Source organism: Pipistrellus hanaki (assembly GCF_964339955.1).
Source record: "Pipistrellus hanaki genome assembly, chromosome: 9".
NCBI lineage: Eukaryota > Metazoa > Chordata > Mammalia > Chiroptera > Vespertilionidae > Pipistrellus > Pipistrellus hanaki.
The window spans coordinates 34919041-34938923 of record NC_140511.1 but is presented as its reverse complement, the minus strand read 5'-3'; the positions used below and the strand labels follow the sequence as shown (position 1 = coordinate 34938923).

General features: G+C 37.2%; 1 protein-coding gene across 17 annotated transcripts in view; it reads right to left on the bottom strand.

The window, feature by feature from the left end:
• The window catches only part of LOC311628225 (disks large homolog 2), a gene marked incomplete at its 3' end in the record, with an annotated part of 1110130 nt that overhangs the window by 406551 nt on the left and 683696 nt on the right, over window positions 1–19883 (bottom strand). For 14 of the 17 annotated variants that reach the window (XM_084895257.1, XM_084895256.1, XM_084895260.1 and 11 more), the window contains one exon: window positions 5977–6132. The exons of the other annotated variants lie outside the window; for them this stretch is intronic. In XM_084895257.1, the coding sequence (XP_084751383.1) occupies window positions 5977–6132 (156 nt within the window). The remainder of the gene's footprint in view (window positions 1–5976; window positions 6133–19883) is intronic. 17 annotated transcript variants of the gene reach the window in all.

Below are 19883 nucleotides of genomic sequence, written 5' to 3'. Positions count from 1 at the left end.
TTGGATATATAGACTTTGAAACAGTTAGAAAATTACAGGTCTGGTTACATTTTCTATTATTTTGCGAGAATTTAAATCTTGCCCAAGATAGGACACCATACATGTGGTTGAGGTCTTGTGAGATTAAGATCTTACTCCATGTCCCCAAGCTGGGATTGGCTTGAAAAAAGTGAGTTCTGCCTGCATTCTGAGCTCTATAGATATACTATGAGAAGGTAAGAGTAAATTCCCCATAGGAAAATAATGGTTTTTATAAATGACTAGGAACAGATGAAACAAAGTGTGAGTGGGGAACATGCCTGAGTGCATGCTCACACCTCTGCAGAAGGGACAGTCTAAGATCATGCTTCCATCACAACCTCTGACACTAGCCTCAATTTGTTCCCTAGAGATTAGGTGCACTGGAGAAACTGAGAGCCTTTGGCAGATATACATCAATCACAACACATCTATGAGTTCTTCATTTATGCATTTCTGAACTGTTTAAAGGGAAGGGCCATGCCTTATTTATCTCCAAATCCCTGGCATCCAAGATAATGCCGGTACCCAGATGAAGTGTATTGAATATATACCATTCTATATAATAAAAGCCTAATATGTTAATTGTCTGGTTGTCCAGTCAACTGTTCAACCAATCAAAATGTAATATGCTTATGATATGCTAAGGGAGCTCAACTGCTCTCTATGATGTGCACTGACCACTGGGGGGCAGACACTCAGATCAATAAGTTAGCTTGCTGCTGGGGTCCAGTTGATCGGGACTGGGCAAGATGGGGCCAGACATGCCTTGGAGCCCTCTCACGGTCCCTCCCTAGCTGGCCAACCTTCCATGGAGCCTGGGCAAGATGGCCCTGATTGGTCCTGATTGCTGGCCAGGTGGAGGGACCTCACCTGTGCACAAATTCATGCATCAGGCCTCTAGTGATCATATAATGCTTCAGAATCCATTTCCAATCTATCTGTCAACATATTTTTAAAAATTATTCATTTATTTACTTATTTACTTATATTGATTTCAGAGAGGAAGGAAGAGGGAGAGAGAGACAGAAACATCAATGATGAGGAAGAATCATTGATTGGCTGCCTCCTGCACATCCACTATTAGGGATTGAGCCCACAACCCTGGCATGTGCCCTTAACTGGAATCAAACCTGGAACCCTTCAGTCCACAGGCCAACATTATATAATAGCCACTGAGCCAAACCAACTAGGGCTGCCAACATATTTTAATTAGCCTTTATCAGATTTACCTTGCCTCTGATTATCAACTACAAAATAACAATAATTAGTACCAGTCCTGTAAAAGGATGAATGAAAATATGCCATACATGTTGAGAAAACAGACCGGAATATTATTCTTCTTGCCCTAGGAATATCAAAAGCTAAAATTTACCATTCTCCTAAAATATAAAACCAATTAGTACATAAAAAACTACCTTAAAAACTAAAACAAAAAAGACACACAGGATAAGCAGGAGCCCCACAGCAATCTTATTTATTTTCCATAGAGCTCCAAATGTTAGTTTGATTCCAGACTCTGCCCATTTCTTGTTTTTGCAAGGTCTGAAAAGTCAATTATTCTAAACGTAATCTGCAGCCTTAAAAGTTGGTCCTTTGCCAAGTAATTTCAAGAGCTTCCCGAAGGAAAACTAATAATTTCACTGTTTTCTTCTGGTTGATATTACAGAAGTAAATTGTATATACAATTAATTCATCCCTGATGTTTGCTATCAACTCAGAGAGTTTAGAATTGGGGGATTCCCATTGAAATGGTTGACTCCTTCAGCTTCTGCTGACAACTGGCCTGCATTCTTCTGAATGATGATTAGAGATTAAGTTGGTATGTGAGTGGTTTCACTTGCTAACTTCCACATAGGTAGCTCATATCCTAATCTGAGACAGTAACTGCTGTATCCGTATGCACATGCTTCTAAAATAGACTGGGAAATTCTCAAATGCCATGAAAAATGTGGATTGCTACATATTCCATTTTAAAGGTTAGTCATTTTAAAACATTTTTTGTTAGTGTTTTCAGTTCACATGTTTATAAACATTGTCCTAATATAGTACCTTGTACTTTGCTGAACTTGATAAATCTTGGTTGAACAAATTAATACATACATTCTTTAATATTCTCTTCAAGGCAGAATATCCCCAAATACTTTTTTTTTTTTACCAAGAGTAGAAGTAAAACATGGACCCACAAAGGAATTGGGTTCCTCATCATTACTGGCATTGGATAGGGCTTACTTATCTAAGTTTTCATCCACCTCTGAGATTCTGTAAGTTAGATATCCATTGGAGAGGAAGTAAAAAACCTCCTAAAGAATTTCCTCAATCTCCATGAAGGAATGACAGTTACCTAGTGACTCTATAAAGTGGCCACTGAAAACCAAGGTCAGCAAGATGAAAGTTCAATACACAGAGTGAGCTCAAGTACATTGGGATTTGTTCCTATGCTTGGATTCATTCATTGATGGAGTTTTTGTAAGTACCTGCCAAGAACTGAGTCAAGAGCAGCTAGAGCCATGACCTGTCCCTGATCTTTGGCTCATCTGCCTGTTGCTCTTATTTCTATGTTTACTAGTCACTCAATAATTCTGAGCTCCTGCTGCGCCAAGCACTATGCTAAGCATTAAGGGTATAGCATTGTAGAAATGACACCATTCCACTCATGGAGCTTACATAAATAAATGTACAATATCAAACTACTTGAACCTTCTAGAAAAAAAGAGAAAGAATACACTAGGGAACCAAATTTTCTCTTTCAGGGGTCTTCTCCAAGGAAATGCAATTTAAGCTTAGATCTAAGATGACCAGAAGTCAACCAGGCAAGGTGTAAGAAGAGCTTTCCAGTTTGAGAAAGGAGCATGTGGTAAGCGCTGGAGACAGGAAGAGATTGAATGCATCTTGTGAATGCAAGCAACGTGGTCAGCAAAGGGAAGATGTTTGAGAGGCAGGCAGGGGTGAAATCATGCATAGCTTGGATGCTCTGTTAATGAGTTTGCATTTGTACTAATGCAAAGAGAGCACTAATTCTGATCTGTACTTTTACAGATCACTGGCTGCACCGAGAATAAACCAGGAGGACAATAATAAAAGTGGTGAGACCAACGAGGAGCTATTGTAGATGGGAGATGATGAAGGCTCGGATTAAAGTGGAACTGGAAGTAGAGAAGAATAAATAGATTTGAGGTACCTTTTGAAAGCAGAATCAATAAGACTAGAAGGTAGATTGAATGATGGATGTGATCAGAAACAAGGTCTTAGGTATAATTCTCAAGTATTTGGCTTGGGCAATGGGGTAAATGTATGTGCCCTTAATTGAGATGAGGAAGCTTGAAAGGAGAACAAAATAGGGTGAAATCAAAAATTTTAGTATCAGTGTACTAGTGGAAATAAAACTAAAATGTGTGTGTGAGAGAAAGGCTTTTTTAAAATGAAGAATAAAATACAAAAAGGGGTAAAAAGAAGATGACAATTTAAATAAATATAAAATAAAATTCCCAGAGGGATGATGGAGGGTAGGGGTTGGAGACTGATGCATATCAGGATAGCAGTGGATGTACAATGTTAAAAAAGGCATACTCAACATTATACTGTATTTTTTAATTCGGGGGGAAAATCCAGTGTTCTTGATAATATAGATTACAGAAATTAAATTAGAAAGATTCATAGATTCATATCTGGTGGGTCTACACAAAAGGTAGACTGTATCATCTGCTTATTGGCTTTGGTTAGTTTTTACAGAGGGATGCATCAAAATCTCCAGTGGAATGCAAGTAATGTAATTTTTATGTTAATCAGAAAAGATCACAGGCAATATATATATATATATATATATATATATATATATATATATATATATATCATTATTATTTTTTCATTGACACTGATCCAGAAGAAGGGAAATGAGAAAACATGGTAAAAATATCGGAGAGAAAAAGAGAAATGGGTGGAGAATTTTTCCAGCAAGCAAGGACATCTCTGCCCTCATGTCTGTGCCAATGCAGGTGCTAATGGTCACCTGGGTTTGAATCCCAGCCGGGCCACTTGTCAGTGGGTGATCTTGGGCATGTCAGGCAACTGCTCCAGGCTTGGTTTTCTTAGTTTTAAAAACTGATAATGATAGCACCTATCTCATACAGTGATTGTCAAGGTTAAAAGGAATAACTCATCAGAAATGCTTAAAATGCCTGGCACAAAGGAAGGGCTCAAAAAGTGTCAGCTGCCTTTCTGGAGCTGACTACGGATGCATAATTGTTAGAAAGTGGTTGTTGGTGTGTGTACCTCCTCACTTTCCTAAAGCTATAGTGACTTTGCTCTCTTAGGTTCAAACTGTATAGCTCACTGTATCAAAAATAGTTTTTGATTTGTTAAAAATATAGGAGGATATAATTAATATTTATAAGGCATTCTAAAATATTATTAGGATTTAATTTTTGCAAATTAGTGAAAATGCCCCATCTAATTACATAGCCAGAAATATGTCTTCTCATTTATTTCCAAAAATGTTAGCTATAATTTAAAATTTGCTATATAACTCCCTAGGGAGGTCAGTAATTAACTTCTAAACTTATTCTTCGAAAATACCAAAAATTAGAGATAATGTTCTGAAACCCTCTTGATATATTCATATCACTTTGAGTCATTGTAAAACCTATATTTTCTCTGCCCTAACGATATTACGAAGACATATGAAAATATTCCACCTGAAAACATACCTATGTCAGCATCCCCTTATATCTAGGAACATCACAAATGAGATCTCTCAATTGAAACTGAATTGGGACTACTTTACGGAACATTGCACTCTCTTTTTCTTCCTGACTCTCTTTTCTCTTTGGTTCTTATGTACAAATGAAGTTTTATTATTTATCATACATATTCTTTAGAATATTAATGCAAACATTACATCCAACCTTTAGACTCAGAACACTTTGTTTACAAAATTGTGGAAAGAGTCAAAATATTCTAAGGTCAAATCTGGAATCTACATGTATTAGCAGTATCATACTGATGGCAATGCCTTGACTGTTTTAAATTTTGTTATTATTATTTTTATATAAAATTGGAATAACTAAATAAGAGAACATATGTAATTGCCTTGCTTGACAACATACTATAACAATATATTATTGCCCTGACTGGTTTGGCTTAGTGGCTAAAGTATTGGTTTGCAGACTTAAAGATCCTGGGTTTGATTCTGGTCAAGAGCATGTACCTCAATTATAGGCTTGATTCCCGACTCTGGTCAGGGTACCTGCAGAAGGCAAGCATTGGATGTGTCTCTCTCACATTGATGTTTCTCTCTGTATCTCTCCCCTTCCCTTCTACTCTCTTTAAAAATCAATGGAAATATATCCTTGTCTGAGGATTAACAAAAAAAAAAAAAAAAGAATGGTGAGGATTAACAGAAAAATTAAAAGAATATGTTTTTTTTGTGGTCAGATAGAAGTGTTAATTATGTAGTTTTGAACAAGTTGTTTAATACCTCAAGAAGCAGTTAAGTGATGGCACTAATTTAATACTTTAGTTAAAATATTAAATGGTGATAATAGCATCTACTTCTTAGGCTATGTTGTGCCAGGAGTACAATAAGTGTTTACTAAATATTATCTAAAAATATAACTCAATAAATATTCTATTTTGTCCTCAGATTGAGGGAAATAGTGCTACTTAAATTTCAAAATTAATTCTTCTAGAAAAATATAATCAATGCCTCATTAAAAATGCATGGGAACCAAGAACATTGGAGCATCATGTGATCATGTCTGAATGCTCTATGAACACACCAGGAAAAACCACAAGGCAATGTTCTTAATTTCTCCCATTGTGCCCAGGGAGCAGCACATCTCTCCGCCTCGTGGAGGATGTCCAGTGCAAGAGAAGTGAGCAGAGGCGGGCTCTGCCCCTTCTTTCCTGGTGGAAGCACATGCAATTTGAGAAGATGAAGTGAGGAAGCGCATGCAGTACCTGGTCATCTCAGAGTCAGGGAGCAGGCCTAGGTGGTAGTGGGGGTAGGGAGATGATAGAAGGAAGCTTTTGTCACACTCAACAGGGGAATAGTGCCTGGGAGAAGGAGGCTTATCACACAGTTTGTTCACAGTGCTGTAAACGGGTTCCGGAGGCCTGGTGACATAAGAGGAAGAGAAAGAGTTGCATGGTTAGCACACACACTGAACAACTGTGCACCTGCTAGCATTTCATCATATGCAGAAGTAAAAATCCAGAACAATGTTATGGGCTCCAGTAGGCCTGAGTTAAGAGTCTTTTTAGAAAACAGGATGTCTGGTTAGAAAATGGAACTTCGGCTCACATTTGGCATGACTAACATTTACATGCCAGATACCTCAGTGGTGTCAAAATCAACCTGCAAATGCCATGCCTCTTTGGATAATCCAGGCTGAAATGCCACACCTTGGGATTCTCTGACATGGCTCCTATTTATTTATTTATTTATTTATTTATTTATTTATTCATTCTCTTTATTGTTGAAAGTATCTCATAGACATGGCTCCATTGTAAACTTTAGTCTCGTCTTAAATGTGTACTTCATAGAGATGTTCGCTCCTTGATCATTGTGGTCAAAACATCCTGTTATTTTTGTGGCACATATTTCACCTCATAATATTTTTTTCTCAGCATGCAATAATCTTTCTTGTTGGTTTGTTTTGTTTAATTTATTAATGCCATTGTCACTACACCATGGATTTTATGAGGACAGAGACTTCATTTGTTTTGTTAGTCTGGGACACAGCACACCTTGCATAAATATTTATTGAATACCTACATAAATAAATATATGCATACAACTTTTCACATGCCTTGCACATATTTTGGGGGTGGTTGTTGGTCCTACCTAGGAATCTAATAGCTTTTATGATCTGGGTGTTTTCTCTAAATATTTACTTATAGATTACCCCCCCTTCCCCAACAATTGATTTCAGAGAGTTTTCTATACATAGAATACTCATTTTAGTAAAATGTCTTATTAAATAAATTAATCTAGGGATACTGAAACATGATCTAAAACAGCAACATATTAATAGTTATTACTTATAATCATATATGGTATAATCAGACAACTTTTACCTATAGTATTTGGTCAGAGATCCATGTACTATAAATAAAAATATCCCATAGCTTTATCCCACACTTTTAACATACCGGAAACTGCTGCTAATATTCTTTAAGGTTAAGAATTGAAAGATATAAATTTAAGTGCAAGAGCTATCTAGCAGACTGGGCCACAGATGCAGGAAGAGTAAGTTTGACTGGGAAGGTAAGGAGCAGGTCAGGACACAGGGCCAAGAGCACCCGTTGGCCCACAAGATGCCAGAGGCAGCAAATAGTGGCCAAGTGCCTGAGAAAGTACAGGAAATGTATGTGGCAAGCTTGTGAGGGCCCAGTCCATGTTTCTGTAGCTCCAGCCCCCAACATGGCCCCTGATGTATAATAGGTACTCAACCAATGCTTCCTGAACTGATTGAGGAGGGAGGTCAGGGAGGAAATAGAATAAGCAAAGTATTAAAGGTGATCTTTACCTCATTTGTAATATTACTAGAGGTCCGATGCACGAAATTTGTGCAATGGGCTCAGCCCTCGCAGCCCCAGCTTCGTCCGGAAGGTCATCCACAAGGACATCTGGAAGGTTGTTTGGCTGTCTGGTCTAATTAGCATAATACACTCTTAATATTATTGATTGTGAGCCAGTCATGGCAGACACACTGTCTAGAGAACTTATCTTCCCTATCACAGAACTTTCCAGCACACAGAAAGAGATGTCTTGACATGTTTATACCATAGTGGGGCTGATGATGAACAGGAGGCAGTCAGAGGCCTATTTTGTCCTCCAGAATAATCCTCTTAGTAGTAAAATAAGGTACTTTACAATACAGTTGGCTTGTTCTAGCCCAGCGTCCAATACGGTTTTTAAGGCTCCTTCAATGAGATAACCAAAATTGTTCTTACTTTAGGAAAGTTGGCATATATTGAGTTAAGAAAACTATGCCACTTTCAGGTAAACCTAGCATGTTTGTAAATTTCTGTATCAGCTACTAAAATATATCTGTCAAAACAGATTAGATAGTATTTTTTATTTTTATTTTGGGAGAGTCTGTTTTGATGTGTTGATATGTGCATCTTTACGTATGAAGATATGCACACATTTCTCATGGTCTTGGAGACAGAAAGACCCACATACTGATCAGATAAAGAAAGTCACCTTCGGAGATGACAGTCTTTTCTGAAACTAAAATATGCATGTCCACACAAAAATGCAGCTTGATAGGGCTTTGTATTAATAAGCTGCATAAATATTAATCAGATAAAAATGAGGGGCATGTCGCGAGCTCTATGGGAATTACTCTGGGTAGGTTATCACAAGAGGATCTGATATCATTCTCCAGTTTGTCCACTCTGAGATACAGCTGCTGTGGTAGAAATGGCTGGATTGCCTTCTAAACATCCATGTACTCTTCTTTTCTTAATAATAGAAACCCAAGTTTCCACTTATCACTTTTTCTATAGTAAAGACTTTGTTTCTCAGCCTCCTTTGTAGATAGATGTGGCCTATGAAGATATTCAGCCCACTGTGATTTGAGCAGAAGGATTTTGTGAGATTTCTGAGCTGACTGCTTAAAGGGACCCCTGCAGTTTTGTTCTCTCCTACTTGCTCCCTCTGCTGACCTGAAATCTATATGTGATGGCTGGAGCTTCAGTGGTCATCTTGGACCATGAAGCAACCTTGAGGATGCAGGCAAACAATATCACTGGTGAAGCATAATGTCAGAACCTGTGCTCCACAAGGCTTGTAATCTAATACAAAGAAGTAACTATAGCCCTAGCTGGCTTGGCTCAGTAGATAGAGTGTCCACCTGTGGACTGAAGAGTCCTGGGTTTGATTACTATTAGGGGCACGTGCCTGGGTTGTAGGCTTGATCCCCAGTAGTGGGCATGCAGAAGGCAAGGGTGATTCTCTCTCATTATTGATGTTTCTATCTCTCTCTCCCTCTCTCATATAAATAAAAATATATTTTAAAAAAGAAATAACTATATATAGGGATTTTGATAAGGTGACAATACATTTAATTGTGTCAGAGATTCATCTAACACCTCTGTATACACAGAAAAAAATATAAAGAATATTTTTTTCTGACTATAAATTTTAAGTCTATGACTGTTTAGAGAACTCACTGTATCTTTATTTAAAAACATTAGATATATAAAATGGTAGCTGATCTAAACTGCCAGAACAAGGCCTAAGAATAAAGGAACTGATGATTTCTTTTAAGCCATAAAACATTTTCAAGATGATGTCATTTCAATAACATTGTACTTTCTGCCTAGGAGGGCTGATTCAATTTTCTTAGTCTGATGTTGACTCGACAGACCAAGAAAATTATGTTAGCAATTTTCCCCTAGTCCTTTTACCTCAGTAGCAGTATATTTTGAGACAAATTATCAGAATCAAAGCTGGATAATACATATCTTAGGGGGGAAAAATCGCCACTTGTATTGTACTCAACTAAATCAAGGGAAAATCAGCTTCTCTGTAAACACTACAATAAATTCAAGACAATAAAAATGAAGCCCTATACATTGCACACTGTCGAACTTTTAAGACTTTTACCTATGTCTTTTGGAACCATTTTATGGGTATAATATTATTTTATGACTCCTGAGTTTAGTAGACTTGTTATTTGGAGGAAGCTTAAATACATTAGATTTTAGAAAGAGGCCCTTTTTTTTTCTTTGCCTACAGTTACTTCCAGAATTGTTTTAGTGAATTGATTTCTTGCCTAAGCATCAATACTCATGATTCATTGCCTTATCAATGCAGAGATATAGCTACTGATATTACAGGCTCATTTTTATATTTTATTCCTTCCCTTTTTATTTACATTTTTTTATACAGTAACTGGCTAAAGAGTAGATATATCAAATCCAGTTTTTTGTTTTTGTTTTTGAGAGATCAATTGATATCTCAGAAGATGGGTAGATTAAAATAAACATTAAAATAACTGCTCAACAAATTTTACTATACCTTTTTGCAATAATGACAATGTTCTCTTGCAACCAAATAACTAAATTGAAAACATCAGTGACAATAATTAAAACAGCCTGATAGTGGCAGAAAAACCAACAAACAGACCAATGGAACAGAAATGATAGCCCAGAAATAAACTCATATATATGTGAGTAATTACTTTTTGATGAAGGAACCAAAAACATACAATAAAAAAAGAGAACTTTTTCAATAAATGGTTCTAGAAACGTTAGAAAGCCACATATAAAAGAAGGAAACTAGACTGTTTATTACCATACACAAAAATTAACTCAAAATGAATCAAAGTCCTAAATATAAGACCTGAAACTATAAAATACATAAAAGAAAACATTGGTACTAAACTTATGGACCTTGACCTTAGAGAGAATTTTATAAATTCAACCTCAAAAGCAAGGGATGTAAAAGCAAAAATAAATGAATGGGACTATATCAAACTAAAAGGCTTCTGCACAACAAAGAAACCATCCAAAAAAAAGGCAACCAATCTAATTGGAGAAGTTATTTGTAAACAACACTTACAAGAAGGAGTTAATATTCAAAGTATATAAAGAACCTATACAATTCAACAACAAAAAACATACAATGCAATTAAAAATATTGGCTGAGGGCCTAAACATACATTTCTCCCAAAAAGACATACAAATGACCAACAGATATTTAAAAGGATGCCCAACTTCACTAGCTATTAGGGAAATGCAAATCAAAGCCACAGTGAGATACCACCTCACACCAGTTCGAAGGGCTGTTATCAACAAGACAATAGCAAATGTTGGAGAGGTTGTAGTGAAAACTCTCACACACTGCTGGTGAAAATATGAATTGGTGCAGCCACTACAGAAAACAGTTGGAGGTTCCTCAAAAATGAAGCATAGAATAACCATATGAACCAGCAATCCCTCTACCTGAAAAATGTGAAAACATTTATTTATAAAGATATCTGTATCCCTTACGTACATCACAGCATTATTTACAATGGCCAAGACATACAAATAACCTTCAATAGATGATTAGATAAAGTACACATGGTACATATATACAGTGGAATACTACCCAGCCATAAGAACAGAAGAAATACTGACATTTGTGACAGTATGAATGGGTCTTGAGAATATCATGGTAAGCAAACTAAGTCAAGAACCATATGATTTCACTCCTATGTGGGACATAAAACTGAAAGCAACACACTAACAAAAAAGACAAAGATACCAAAAAACAAGCAAACAAACAAACAAAAAAAACCCTCATAGACATAGACAACAGTATGATGGTTACCAGAGGGAAAGAGGGATGGAGGGAGGTAGAAAAGGGTATAAGGAATAAAATATATGGTGACAAAAGGAAATTAGACTTTGGGTAGTGAACACACAATACAATATATAGAAATGTACACTTGGAACCTATAGAATTTTATTAACTAAAGTCACATCAATAAATTTAATAAAACAAAAAAATGTGAGAATCTCCTTTCAAGTAGTATAAAATGGGGTTCAGATTTGAAGATGTTTGTCTGCTAATTTCATTACAATCCTAGAATTCTAGCATATATAATGTACTATATAGGCAACAGTACAACATCCAGAAGTACTATAGCAAGCTACAGCCTGAACACAGGGAATGGCATATATTTGACACTTGAGGAATATTTCTTTGAATTAATGAAATTTTTATTTATTTATTTATTTATTTATTTCTATATATTTTTATTGATTTCAGAGATGAGAGAGAGAGAGAGAAAGAGAGAGAGAGAGAGAAACATCAATGATGAGAATCATTGATCTGCTGTTTTTCGCATGCCCCCTTCTGGGGATTGAGCCCCTCAACCCAGGCATGTACCCTTGATTGATTGGAATAGAACCCAGGACCCTTCAGTCTGCAGGCCGACACTCTAACCACTGAGCAAAACCAACCAGGGTAAAATTTAATTTTTAATTTTAATTTTTTAACATTCTCCATAGAAAGAAATGAAAAAGAAAGCCCTTAGTTATTTTGAATCTCTTAAGTAGGTTTGCATTTTTAGGCCATCCTTAGTTTTCACAGATCATACAGAACAGAGATCCCAGTGCTTACAATTAGAACTGACTGTCTGCTGTGCATGGTTCACTCAAGCTCAGGAAATGGGCTTCCTATATGGGCAAGTCTGGCCATTGCGGCTCTTGCCCCCAGTTCCTGTGAGAGTCACCCCATGGGAATGGGGCTCCTGAAAGACCTCTCAGCCGAATTCCAGAAGGCCGAGAGCCAGTACTCAGCATTCTTTGTATTTCCCTGCTGTTTTGTTTTCTGTGACTTCTCTGAGAGACAGAAACGTAATGCCAGTTTATGAGCTGTCACTGGGATTTGGGTGGCAGACACAGATGCCTCCATCACTTCCCATTTATTCAGTAAAGAAGTGAAATGATTTCCGGCAGTGTAAATCAGCCAGGCAAACCTGAAAAGGCCTGTTTATCTTATTATAAACCCCCAGAGTCACCTAGGTCAGAAGGTAATGAATATGGAAATCCAATCTGAGGTACCTACTGTCTGTCTTCATTCTGTGGATGCCTCCAGAAGAGAGGAAAAATAGAGATCCTAGTAGAATCTCTAAGTGAATTTATAAACAATCATTTACCTTGTTGTCCACTTATCAGGAGCCAGAGATAAATGGCTTTGTAGTCTCATATGCTGATCCATCTGCATATATTTGCATGCCTATGGGTTTATAATTACAGGCTCTTGTCACATAGAGTTAGTATAGCCTGGCCCTTGGTGATCTCTGTTCTCTGAACTGCATTAGTACTTGCTATTCTGTTTCCTTGGCATTTTCAATTGCTTGTCCGTAAATGCTGGTATATTAGAGGGAGGTACTTCATCTAATCCTATTCTACAAAAGGCTACCTTGCCTACAACTGTCCCTTGTCATTTGCCCAACTTGAATCCAACCCAACTCAATACTCCCCATAGCCTCTGACTCTGCAAACATGACCTGTATGGATAACAGGGCTCCAATTTTTTTTTTTTTTAATTAAGTTAAAAAAAAAAAAAAAAAAAGCTAGGCTAATGGGTTCTCCTGTGAAACATGAATGAAGGGGAAGAAAAATGAATTATCAGCTGGTAGAATCAGGGAAAGACACAAACATGTAGAGCAGTGTTTCCAAAACTTTTGACATATGTGTACTCCTTCTATAATTTTCGTAACGCTGAGTACCCCTTGTACTCATGAGAACGTAGAATTAGGCGCAGCTAAGCACAGTGCAAGGCATATTCCCACCAAACTCTGGTGCAATGCATACCCCCACCAAACTCTTCCTGTGCCCCTGGGGGTATGCGTACCACACTTTGGGAAACACTGGTGTAGAGGGAAGCTATAGCAGTGTTCATGAATTAAAGAGCACCAGAGTGAAGCTCTTCCAAATGTTGTTGCTAATGTGTCTAGAGGTCTTTGAATTTAGAATAACGGTTTGTATTCATTATTTAAGGGTATTGTTATGGCTCTTACTATGGAATTTCTCTGTTGGTTCCTCTATGACATTAGCTATCCTAGCTAATAAAAGAATAATATGCAAATTGACCATCAGTCCAATATACAAGATGGCTGCCCCCATATGGTCAAAGATGGCTGTCCCCATGTGGACACAAGATGGCTGCCACAAGATGGCCAGCAGGGAAGGGCAGTTGGGAGGGACCAGGTTTACAAGGGAGGGCAGTTGGGGGGTACCAAACCTGCATGGGAGGGCAGTTAGGGATGATCAGGCTTGCAGGGGAGGACAGTTAGGGGCAATCAGGCCTACAGGGGAGGGCAGTTAGAGGCAATCAGGAAGGCAGGCAGGCAAGCAGTTGGGAGCCAGCAGTCCTGGATTGTGAGAGGGATGTCCGACGGCCCAGGATCGGGCCTAAATGGGCAGTCAAACATCCCTCAAGGGGTCCCAGATTGGAGAGGGTGCAGACTGGGCTGAGGGACACACTCTCCATGCACCAATTTCATGCAATGGGCCTCTAGTATAATGATAATAAACCACCATCTCCTACCCCACTCCTTTATAGGAGTTTAGGTCTGATCTTGTGCTTGCAACCAATCAAGTGAAAATAAAATGGACACTTGGATTGTTTTTACTGTCTTTTTCAGATCATTTCAACTACAATAGACCATGCCACACAAAGACAAAAGATGAAACCTTGGACCCCTATGTAATCCCATAATACCTGAGACCCTGTCTACGGAATTCTGATATTTTGTATTAACTCTATTATCTAAAAAAATTGCATTAATATATTATTTTAATTACCGAGTTTCTTGATTTCCCCTTACATTTTTTGTCTGCTGTGCTGACTTCACTTAGCTCACCTGAGTCCCAGCCCCATACTAGAGATAATAAATATTTCACACCATGATGATAATGACAATGATAGTGATTGTACATGCTCATCTGTGTAGGACCTGCAGATACAAGGTCAAAGGAATATGACTCCTTCCTCTTAGAGGTAACAGTAAGAGTGATTCATAATTTATTGGGTTTTTCTTTAAAGTGACTCACATTTTGAGTCCCTCCATGAAAGGGACTGATCTCTAAGCCCTCAGGGCCCTAACCTAATGTACTGTCATGTCTGGTTCACAGGGCTCTTTCCTTTATAGACTCTTAGCTCATAGGGGATCAGGCCTGAATCTCATTAATCCTTGTTTCCCCATAGCTTTCCTGAATACATGAATGTATGAATGAAACACTACCATAGAAATTAAAGTAGTAACAGAAAAATAAGTTCAGTGCTTTTTATTCTCTTTTGCTGAGCTAGAACTAAAATAGAGAACCTAAAATTGCAATAGGAAGGGTTTGGGTTATATATTTGTATGCCTTCTAACATAAATTTCTCTGTCTTATAGACTGATCCATATAAATTTGTAAACCACTCAGATTCTCCAACCTCATCCCCCTGTGGCCTTCCTTGACTGCCCCAAATGAGGAGGGCACATACAACTTCATGTTCCTGTATATGCAGAACATAGAACCAAACTTTATTAATGATGCAGCTGGGAGGCCGAGTGCTAGGATCTGTAAACATCTAGTCTATTGCCTGACATAATTCAGAAGAAAAGGGTTTTAATTTTATAAGGGTGCCTCATGCTTCTCTTCATACATAATACACTGGTTTTTTTTTTTTTTGTTTGTTTGTTTTTGGCCATGGATGTGGAGAAGTAAGCATAAAAGACTGATTTCCAGGCCTGAGAAAATAGGTGGTAAGAGCAGAATTTTGGGAAGTAACCAGAGGATAAAAGAGAAACAGGACTAGTTGTAAATTTGATGGCTCAACATCTAATACTACAATGATAAGGATTAAGCAAGAGGCCAATTTCTCTTACACTGAACTCTAAGCAGAAAAGTGTTAGTCATTTGATGAAGCTATTGAAAGTTTAAAAGTAAGCAGCAGGGAAATCTGAGGATTAGGTTCCTCTGATTTGTAAGAAACCCATGCACTCCCTTAATTCTAAGCACCACCAGACTTGGCCCCCAAGGACTTCCACTAGGGTCATTGGAGTAGATGCCTACAGTAGGTCCTCAGGTTACTTGGAGATCCATTCCTATGGGGCAACACAACCCACCTACATCCCTCACATGGAGCACATACACAGCAGTGATGAAGTGAAACAGTAAAAAAAATTAAAAGAAAGATAACAATTCCTGATCTTTTCTGTGGTAGTAAATAAAAAATAAAAAACATAAAGCGCATATGTTCATTGGTTGAAACTTTTTTTTTTAAATAAATAAATGGGAGATGGAGTCATAACCATGAAATGATATACCTCGAGTCCGATGTAACCTGAGGACTGTCTGTATTTGTACCAGACTCACTTAACTTTCCCCAAACTTAGCTTCCAGTTTTTAGTGCTACCTGCCAGCAAAGTTGTAAGCTTTTTAAAAATATATATTTTATTGATTTTTTTTTTTTTTTTTTTTTTTTTTTTTTTTTTACAGAGAGGAAGGGAGAGAGATAGAGAGCTAGAAACGTAGATGAGAGAGAAACAGCGACCAGCTGCCTCTTACACACCCCCTACCGGGGTTGTGCCCGCAACCAAGGTACATGCCCTTGATTGGAATCGAACCCAGGACCTTTCAGTCCACAGACCGATGCTCTACCACTGAGCCAAACCAGTTTCAGCCAAAGTTGTAAACTTTAATATTGTTACGAAACGATGAGGTGACTGCAAAGAAACAAAGCTAGGCTTGGATTCTGGCTCTTCAAATTCTACTCCGTGTGATCTGAGCCTCGGCATCCATATCTGTAAAGCGGGGATAGTAATACTGGCCTCAAGGTGACTGTGAGAAATGGGAAGAATGCTTGTAAAGCACCTGGCTTAGTGACTTAGTGCTTGACACTCCCTGTGAGCTCACCCAATGGCATTCTTCTTACTTTCAGGCACTCCCACTCACAGGGATGCATAGCCTCTGAGAATGTAGTTCCCCAATCAGATTTTAACACAGGGGTGGGGAACCTTTTTTTCTGCTAAATGCCATTTGGATATTTATAACATCATTCTCAGGCCATACAAAACTATCGACTTAAAAATTAACCTGCTATATTAATCACATATTTAATTAACTCACCCCTAATGCCTTGGCAATGCCAGAACAAATCGTTTCTAGGGCCTTACATTGGGCCAGACATTCGCCTTCCCTGTTTTAACATAGTGACAATTTGATGTAATGCAGATTCTCTACAAAAGGGTTGAACAAAGTAAGCAACAAACTGGTTTTTAGTATCACAAAAGACACTGCATAATTGTATTTTCTAAAGACTCATTTTTGCTGCCCATGTTGAAAAGGTAATTGATCCTCTAGGATAGCCATGGAGGTTGATGCTCATGTTCTCTGAAGTTTTCAGTTATTATCATTGCATCTAATAAGGTATCATCCCTAACTCATATCTCTAATTTGTGCTTGCACCTTCACAATGATTTGCTTTCTTTTATGGCTAACAGGTGTGGAGATCAAATTGTTGAGCCATAAGTAATTTGCTATTAATGATAGTCTATGCACCATCATCTATAAATATTTACTCTTTAAAATAGAAATTAGAATTGATTTGCCATTTCCTCTATATAAACATCATTCTCAATTATATTTTGCAGTTTGCTTATTGAAGAGAAAAATGAGTGAGAGCTGTACCACATAAAGTAATTGGGAAAGTTTTGAATTATTAAAGTGCTTTATTTTTTCAAAGAATGATTGGGTTTCAACAGAATTAGGTCCTGTCATGCTAGTGACATGGAATAAGAAATTGAAAGTCAAAAGTCAATGATTTTAGCAATGATGATTGTAGCAGGTTTATTCCAAGGTAGGAGTGACTGTATTGGGTGTGTCCAGCTATAGCAGTATTTTATGGCATTCTGAAAGATGATTCAACAAATATTACCCAACATGCATAAGGTCAGAATTATGGCCACATCAAGACCTTTGAGACATGAATTAGATTTACTTAAGGAAGGTTCAATATGTTCGATTATAGTGTTTAAATTCATATTTTTGTAAACCTAATTGTAAAGTTTTTTTTTTAACTGAATTCATAGGATATGGAATAAGTCTATCAAGAAAAGCAGGTTGGTAATTATCTAGTATTTTGATGGAAAATATATTTTTAAGCAAAAATGAAATCACATAAGAGATGAGAGATTTGATTACATAAAAATTTAAAACTACTGAAATAACCTCATAAACAAGCAACAAGCTGGGGAAACATCTGCTCAAATATATTTATCAATCTTTCAAAGATGCTCTTGTAATTCAATATGCAAAACCATAAACTTTCAATAGAAAGTAGACAAAGGCTGTTAACATTCAATAAAAAAGGAGCAAATACAAATGACATACAGACACACAATATAAATGTTTAATATCACTAGGAATACAACTAATATAAAATAAATAATACATCTCCTTTGCCTGTTAAAATAATACAATTTTTTTAAAATTGATAAAGTACAATGTAGCTGTGGTATGGTGAAATGGACACTCAAATTGCTGGTTTATGGAGTGTAAAACCCCCTGTACAACATTTTAAGAAAATAATTTGGCAATATGGTTCAGGAGTTTTAGAAGTAATTCTGCTCTTTGGTTCAGTAATTCTACCACTAGTGTGCAATCCTAAGGAGAAAATGAAAAATGTGGACAAAGGTTTCCACGGAGAGAAAATCACTGTGGTTTGCTATAAGAGCAAAATAGAACACATCAAAATGAAACAATCAAAATGTCCAACAAATAGACAAAGTATAGAGTGTAAACTATATCCATTAAAGTCAATATTCACAAAAATCTTAATGATACAGGAAGATACTTTATTTTATAACCTTGAATAAAATGGAGTACAAAATTATATATGGGAAAAGTGGGAGGTGTGGAAGCATCTAATTTTCTTACCGTTTGGGAAAGAGACTGAACTAAGGAGATGTAAAAGGATACACAGTGGAGAATAGGGTTGCCAGTGCAGAGTCAGGGTGGGTAAAGAGGACTCTTTAGGAAGTGGTAATAAATAACACCTGCAAAGTTAGAGAGATATCTGAAACCACGCCCATTTAGGAAGTCTGTGAAAAGCTTGAGTAGGAGACAGGTGTAAAAAGTGTAGGCAGGTTGTGAGTACAACCCTATTATTCATCGTGATGGAAACCATGGAGGCTAGTGGCCTTCCCACTGAGTGCAATTAAAGGAGTTCAATCATTTTGGCTGTCCATTTTTATAGTCATGCATTCATTTCATAAATATTTATCAAAGGCCTACTCTGTACCAGGCCCAGAGAGAAGCATTAGGTATATAGAAGTGAGTATGCTAAAATGTTCCCTCTGCTCATTGAGAAAACATTCTGAATGCAAGGAAATGTTATAGCAAGGAACAGACTTTTCAAGCTACTTCAGGTAACAGGACATATGTGCTTGGGAACTCAGAAAAAGCTGAACCATCAGAGGTCAGGAAGAGTGAGATCTAATGAGCTAGGACTTTAGAGTTTTCCCATCAAGGTGATATCTTTTCTCTTTGTGCCACTTCTTTCTACCCATCGCTTTATTTAACCGCTAATTTGTAAATGACATACATACTCTCTACCTCTTAGTTTATACTTCCTAATAATGTCAACTTGCACATGTCTCAGAGGGCCCTCTGGCATCCTTCATATCATGACCTATTAGCTTCACTTATCATTGATAATTTTCTCATTTGGCCTGCTTTTCAATTAAAATCTCCTAAGAGAGAATTTGACAGATCTAACTTACCTTTTCGAATAAACCACATCATTGGTCACTGGCTAGCTTCCAGATTGGCATCTTTAGGTCAAGTACATCCCTGTGCTTTCAGGTCTGATTGGGGAATGAGACACCTGATCCTTCTGGGTTTGAGGAGAGCTGACCATTCCACTGGTATGCTTAGATTTAATCTGTGGAAGAACTATCTACATTTTTATATTCTCAGCTAGTACTATTCAAAGATGATATAGAGAAAAAAGCAAGGCCATTCCTTTTGGAGAAAAATTTGGAAACAACAAAAAAAGAAGGGTTTGAATGATAAAAAAAATATGGGAAATATTACAAAGATCCCTCCCCCCCAAGAAGATCCAAAGCTTAACGACTCCCCAGGGTTTTTTTCTGTTTATCCTGGTATTAAAATGTAACATTATAGAACAGAAACTCTACCTCTACAATAATCATTTTCTTTCCTCAGAGGCTCCAAGTTTATTTATATCTATAACATCTAAACTAAAGGTTTCCAAATCTGATAGGCTCTTAGTTTTAACATTCATATCTACATAAGAAGTATTGAATATGTTTAATCAAATCATACCTCCCAAAATAGAATGAAAG